This window comes from Syngnathus leptorhynchus, chromosome 4, assembly GCF_054491065.1.
Source record: "Syngnathus leptorhynchus isolate UIUO chromosome 4, UIUO_Slep, whole genome shotgun sequence".
NCBI classification, from domain to species: domain Eukaryota; kingdom Metazoa; phylum Chordata; class Actinopteri; order Syngnathiformes; family Syngnathidae; genus Syngnathus; species Syngnathus leptorhynchus.
Window position 1 is genome coordinate 13,977,964 of NC_141198.1, and position 7,518 is coordinate 13,985,481.

General features: G+C 40.2%; 1 protein-coding gene across 2 annotated transcripts; it reads left to right on the top strand.

The window, feature by feature from the left end:
* The first annotated feature begins 758 nt into the window (after positions 1-758).
* On the top strand, positions 759-7,365 carry ap3s1 (adaptor related protein complex 3 subunit sigma 1). Of its 2 annotated transcripts, none has more exons than XM_085910662.1 (6): positions 759-1,069; positions 2,301-2,392; positions 2,488-2,599; positions 2,674-2,745; positions 3,325-3,432; positions 6,625-7,365. In XM_085910662.1, exons 1-6 carry the CDS (start codon positions 1,001-1,003, stop codon positions 6,751-6,753), a joined length of 582 nt encoding a protein of 193 aa, XP_085766788.1. In that variant the 5' UTR covers positions 759-1,000; the 3' UTR covers positions 6,754-7,365. The 2 variants fall into 2 exon arrangements, with proteins under 2 accessions (XP_085766788.1, XP_085766789.1); XM_085910663.1 differs by lacking the exon at positions 759-1,069 and adding an exon at positions 1,942-1,971.
* The last annotated feature ends 153 nt before the right edge of the window (positions 7,366-7,518 follow it).

Genomic DNA, 7,518 nt, shown 5'->3' on the forward strand with positions numbered 1-7,518 from the left:
CGTTCGATCACGGGTTCTGAAACTGATTTAGTGCAGGGTGATCTTTTTCCCCTGAGGGAACTCATAATGGAACTATAATTTCTCTTTTCGAAATTTTTTTACGTTTGCTATAAGTTCTATTTTATACTCAGCTGTTGTTCATTTAACTTTATGTGTGTCAATATACTTCGCTTTGATTTATGATTGGTGAAAAAAAACATAATCCAGTATGTTGGGAATTTGATTGAGCAAGATCTTATGATTTAACTTGTGACTTGTTAATGAAATACGTATGTATCATCACAGTAAAACCTGTGGGACACAGGCTGAATCACTGCCCAAGTTAATGACTTGATTTCAAATTCAAAATAAACTTTCAAATCTAATGAAATCACATTGCCACAGTTTAAATCGAGTCACTTTAACGAAACAAAACAAGTTGTGAATGAAGCATCTCCACCGAGCGCTCAAGTTTGCCACATAGAACATGGCGTCTACGTAACCGTACGTGTCAGAACACAAAAGGACATCTAAATGCATATTTGATGTTTATAATTTGTCTCCTCGCGTAATTTGCGCATGCTCAGGCGAAACCGGCTCCATTTTCTCGTCGTTTGTTTTTAAAATATAAAGTTTATTTTTTTTAAATGCTTTAAAAAATGTTTTCATCAACAAGTGAATTGCCTCTGCATGTCAAGTTTTTATACTTTGCAGGTCGATATTTAGTTTTGCAGCTGGCATATTTTTAATCCTTCTCGTTTGCCGTAGTGAGCAGGTAGCGGAACGGCGGGGGAGGAGCCGTTTGCTTGACGTGGACGTTCATTTCCGTAAAGAGATGATGGAGCAGTAGCGGCGTGCCAAATCTAAGCGATCCCCGCATTAACCTTAAATCGAGACGGGATTTGGCCGTCAATCCCTCGGTCGCATTTGGGTTCACGGAAGTCACACTCGGACTGATCCCATTCTGCTCCCGCCCCGCCCCACCCATCGCCTCCTCCTCCCCCCCAGCTCAGCAACAATCATGATAAAAGCCATTTTAATATTCAATAACCACGGCAAGCCGAGGCTGTCCAAATTCTACGAACATTATGTGAGTAAGCGTTTGCATTTTTTTTTCTTTTTAAGCAGAAATACTTTTTTTGCTGTTTATGATACTGTACTTGTCGATGGGATGCCTGGCGATTTGCATTTCTCGTCGTACGGCGGCCGAGCCAAGGAGGGGGAAAAATAGTTTGGTACCAACTGGTTTTAAACTTGAATTACGAATAGTGTGCAACCTGAATCAACGAACGCGCGTGCATGAATGTGTGTGTGTGCGCGTGCGTGTTTACTGATCAGTTGATTGTTTGTGTCACATGACCAGAATGACTCCCATGTGAGGCACTCGTGCTTTCAGCATGCAATCCTCCCTTTTACCCTCTTCCTTTTTTTCTTTCTTTAAATGACATCGACGAGGCAAGGAAAAGGACAGAGATTTTTTTTTTCAGAAGCTAGGTTCATAAAGTAATAGATGTTTTCTCTTACTGTACAAATCAATTTATCGAATCATCGATCTATCCTGTGGCTAAAAAGCGTAGTGTGGAGAGTCTCGGTCGAAACAACAAAAATACGCGGGTTGCATATGATAGAAGCTCCAGTGAGTCGCAGCCAAGCTGTTGCAATACAGTTTATACAGTATAAATATATATTTATTGTTTTCTTCCAACTCTGTTTATAACTTCCAGTGTACCCGTGGGTGAAAAAGTGTAGAATAGAGAGTGCAGCCAACAGCTTCTCAAATCTTTTCACAATGTCCTTAGTTCTCCTTTTATTCTCTCCTTCTTTACCAGTCATCTGCTTCACGTGAGTTCTATTTTTGTGTTTATTCTTGCTTCCTATCAATAATGCAGTGTAACCGGAGGCGGAGTGTTGCTTAGAAACGTCATAGATCGAGACACGCACCAGCGCTCTGGCCAAGTTACGGCACTAGCTGCATGGATGGACCACGCTGATGTGTGTTTTGTTTATTGTGTCTTTTTATCACTGAGAACCTGGGCTTCTGTTAAGGACCCTCAAGTGACGATAACATAGCTTTCATTTCATAACAGAGCGCAGCTTCTGAAATCTTGGCCTGTGTACCCCCCGGGCGGGTGTGTTTGATTTAATATGACAAAAGCAAACAGCAGCAGAGGACTCGGGGCTTTACTGCTCACTTTGTTTTAAATGACATAAGGAAGACGAATGAAATGGTCTTCTTGTGCTCGGAGTAATAAAAAGAACCTCTGTGGGAGCAGACACGTATTGTAATCTTCACTTTTTTGTTTCCCTGTTGCTCATTGCAGACGGAAGACACCGAGCAACAAATTATTCGGGAAACCTTCCACTTGGTCTCCAAACGAGATGAGAATGTCTGCAATTTTCTGGAAGGTGGAATGTAAGCGCCATGCGGATCCCGCAGTTGCAAGTTGTCAGCAATCTAAAAGTTTCTCGAATATCAAATGACGGTCGACGACGTTTACCATCTGTCAGGTTGATCGGGGGATCCGACTATAAGCTGATCTACAGACACTATGCCACGTTGTACTTTGTGTTCTGCGTGGACTCATCAGAAAGTGAACTAGGAATTTTAGACCTAATACAGGTAAAAAAATATATATATATTGTGGTATTTGTTTTGTCGCGCTGCTATTGATTGCATTCTATTTTCCCTTTCAGGTATTTGTGGAAACGTTGGACAAATGCTTTGAGAATGTCTGTGAACTTGACCTCATTTTCCATGTAGACAAGGTAGGAAATACCTAGACATCTATCAAATGGCTTTGCTTATGCAAAATGCCATCATGTCAGGAATTTCATTGTTTGTGTCACACTGTTGAAGAGCAAATTTGAGTCAGAAATGGCTTTATGTGACCTTATATGTGTTTTGGACACGAATTTCAAATATGTCCTTACTTCATTCAATGTATTCACACTTGAGAAGTCACTGATACCAAGTACCAATACCAGTATTACTTTTGATACATACATTTTCAAGTCACACAATAACAGATAATTGTAGACAACTCTTGTTGACACGGTTTTAGACTACTTCACTATAGCGCCAACTACTGGCAAGGATGACTTACTCAATCCTAGATTTAGTGGTTGCTGGTATCCTCCATGAGAACTCAATACCTTGAAATAAGGCTCTTATTGGTACCTGGCTATCTCTAGAAGAAATACACAATCATTTTCCTTTTGGTTATTAATTGGGGTACAGTGTTAATTACTTTAGAGGACATTATTTGAGGAAAGGGGGTGTTGACTTGAGAAATGACATTTATGGGGTCCGTTAGGAAATGCTTGATTGTACTGTCATCTATTCAGGTGCATAACATTCTGGCAGAGATGGTGATGGGCGGGATGGTGCTGGAGACCAACATGAGCGAGATTATCACACAGGTGGACGCCCAGAACAAGATGGAGAAGTCCGAGGTAAGCACACATGACCCCCCCCCCCCCCCCCCCCTCAATTTCCCCGGCCTCTCGTGTCGCTCTTCTACAAGCGATGTTACGGAGTATGCAGGCATGCGTGTATGCTGCACCCTGCATGCGACTCTTCAGTGACCTTGTGATGCTCCCGACATGATCTTGGGTGTTTGCGCTCTCTCTCTCTTTCTCCTCTTGGTTTTTCTCGCTGCCGCACTGCTTTGACACAGATCAACACTGCCATTCATATGGACTTAACTGTTCCATCTCTCCAGATGACCATTAAGTCTCAAAATCACCCTCTTTTTTTTTTTTTTTTCCTCCCTCTCTTAAGAGGAGCACACAAATGAAATAGGGCGATGAGCAAGAAGCTCTCTGCAAGCCCATTCTTTTGCCAAATATCCTTCACGCTAAGGTGACACAGCAGATGGATGGATGATGGATGGATGGATGGATGGATGGATGGATGGATGGATGGATGGATGGATGGATGGATGGATGGATGGATGGACAATGAAATGATGCATCTTATGTTTTATTAAGCAAGTAGCCTGCTTCTCTAATTGGCTGACCTCTGCTGTGTGTTACCTCGTGATAATAGAATTGACATTCTTCTAACCCGAGCTGCAGTTTGTATTAATTGACATTCCTCTAACCCGAGCTGCAGTTTGTATTATTATTATTATTATTATTATTTTTTCAATCATACCAATTGTTTTTTTGAGAGAAAAAAAATCCCCCCGCCCCAATTGCTGTTCTGTAAACAGAGTTTCATCAAAGCTGCTCTCGTCTCTCCCTTCCGGGACCTACCCTAGACCACATTCTGTCTCTCACTCGCACTTTCATTCAAAACAATACCGTCCCTTTCTAGGCAGCTATCAGGAAAGTAAGGAATGTGCTATTTAATGGTTTCACATAGGTCCCCAATAAGCCGGCGTGTTTAGTCGGGCCATTTTTGGATCGTAATTGGTGGTCTACGATAGGTCCTCTCCTTTTTGTTTTTCTTCCTTGTGCAGATAAACTGTAATTACTTGAACCTGCTTTAACATTCCTCATTCCTCTTTCCCCCTTGACCCTGTCTAGTTCTTTCCATTTTTCTCTCTCTCTTTACAGACGTTTATCTTTCAGTCTACCAGGCAGGACAGGTAGACACAGGTACTGCTAAAAATCTACAACCAAGTACTGTAACCCTAACTGAAGTTTACTCTCCCCTTTCCCACCTCCTCTTTCTCCTCTTCCTTTCCGCGTCTCTCCATACGGAAGCCACCCCATAAAAAAGATGTCAAATAAGTTGACTAACATGCATCAGGAATCTTTCAGGACAGACCCAAAAATGTCATTGGTTGAAACAAATTGAAATCTCTGCTTCGAAGCTTCGCAGTCATCGATTTTCTACATGGACTCTTACGCCACTCAATGTCGAAATGTTTAAGTTGACGCTCGGAATGAGTCTCTAGGAAAGCCAATGTAAAACCTAAAAGTTTGGGATCATTTCAGACTTGAAAATGAATATGTAGTACGATGCAGAACTAATTCATGTACATGTTTAGAATTGCCAATGCAATTAATTATCCACGTTAACTAATTTAACTACCACTGATTCTTCAAATGAATTGTAATGCCCCCTCCCACAAGTGGTCAAGAATGGATAAATACATAAATGAATGAATGAATGAATGCTCAGCTGAAAGGTTCTGAGGAAATCTTTGTCCAGTTTTTGTATTTGGTATCTAATATGCCGAATCATACATGAGCAGCTACGATTGACTTGCTAACGGGTTAGCCAGTTAAAAGCTAGCCGCGAACCTCAACTCACAACAGTCAACTCCACATTTATATTTATTGACTCTCACATCACTCAAAACATTCCAAATCAATATGAAGTTATTCTACAATTCCGTCCTCTGTTCTGAAGGATTTACGCAGTTGGTACCATGACCCCCAAACATTGTTAACTGGGCCTGTGGTGCCAAGCGCTTGCATGACCATGGGAAAGTCACTCGAGTGGAGGAATGTACGTACATTCCTAACATGTCCGATCCTGAGCAATGAATGTACGGCTTTGTTCACTAGTGACCGGTCACTTTTGGGTCTGTCTTGCGTAAAAGATTCACACAAAAGGGGGATCTCTAAGCACAGTAATTCTCAAATTTGGATGATAATGATGAAGTAATTGTTTCATAAGTAAAATCTTGAAATCAGTGATTCCCAAGCACATAGAACAAATGATTACAAAGACAGTTTTTGACTTTGCTTTACATTTTCAGTTCAATACATTTAATCTTTTGCTGTTTATTTTTAAACACTTACATTTAAATATATTTTTTTAATTTAATTCTTAATGTGCAATACATTAATTAAATGGACAAACACAAAAATTAAATACAAATAATTTATGTAGAGTTTCTACTGTATACTTTGTCGAGGGGGGGGGTGAGAACTATTACACGACATAAAAACGTTAACCTGCCTATCCGCTCGTTGCTATTCGTAGATGCAAATACTCATGTAAAATATGTGCCTTGGCGCAAAGCCTTGAGAAACACTGGCCTAAATTGTTCCAGTTGAGACTCACTGTATTAGAGTGACTTTCCTCCTTCTGTCCACAGAGCAGATCTTCCAGTGTAGTTGAGTGTTAGCTTTATAACACCCTCATTGTCATCAGTTATCAACCCGTTCAAGACAGTCCTGTCGTCAAAAACAATGCAGTTAACTAACATATAAGCGCTGTATAACATCCAATGTAGTATTGTTGTTTTTTTTTTTGGTTTCCTTCCGCTCTTTTTCATTCTAAACATACTGTACCTTTTCAGTCTTCATTTCCAAATCCATATCCCAATTCTCTCTTTGGGCCCCCCCCCCCCCCCCCCTCCAAGAGTCCGGTGGGTTCACTCTGAGCAATGCTTGACCAACGGCCCACACACCAGTTCATCCAAAATAGCGAATGACCTCACAATGGATTCGGAATTGGCCCCGGTTGTGACGTATCAACGTAGCACCGCATACTGCATGTGCATCTGACGCTATGACGGCATCTGAATGTACATAACGCACATGTGTGTGTCAACAGTCTTGTCGAGTAACGTGTAGTGGTTACGTTTGTCCCCCGTCTCTACTGTTTAATGTGACTGTTTGATGAAGCGCTGGAATTTTAATGTTTGTGTCGTTGCGCGCGCATGTGTGTGTGTGTGTACGCAGGCTGGTATTGCGGGAGCGCCCGCTCGTGCTGTATCAGCGGTAAAGAACATGAACCTTCCGGAAATGCCCAGAAACATCAACATTGGCGACATCAGCATCAAAGTTCCAAATTTGCCCTCCTTCAAATAGCGGTACGCAGATGAGTCGCTTGCTTAGAGATGTCACCCAATGTTTAAAAGTGATGCAATCTGTTTACCAAAACCTCTTACTAACTCGTTTTATCCAATCATGGAAGTACTGTGTGATTTGAAAAAAAAAAAATATTTGTCAACTTTGTTTTTCTTAGAAAAAAAAGGTTTTATGCGAGTTTGTGTTTTGTTGGAAAAAAAAATGTTTTATGCATTTTCTGTTCTGATGTAAAATCAAAATAAAGTATTTATTTGTCCATGGTACATTCCTACTCCTATTAGTCATTTTACTTGAGTGTTTACTGAGAAGAAATGAAGATTGATTTAAATGTTTAAGTTGCTCATTCCAGAAAAATATAATTGAATGGGAACCATCAGGATCAATACAGTGTTGGAAAATTCATACTTTGTCGTGCGTGTGAAACCAAAGGACACTTTGAAGAATTCATTGATAATGCTGATATGCTGTTTTAATGAATTATGAAACTATATCCTGAATTTATATTTGTACCTGTTGAAATTATTCGTTTTCTCTTAATTTTTTTTTTTTTATTTTACTCATGGATTTTGCTTGCTTCTCCTTTTACTACACAATAAACAGTTGAAACCGAAAGTGTATTTTTCTTTTCTTTTATGCATAATGCGCTAGACAACAGTGTACCTGTATGTGCTAAATTCTACATGATAAAATTATTTAATATTGATCTTTTTTTCCTTCTGCCAAATGCAAATAATTATTGATGATTTATGCCTATTACAAACTCAC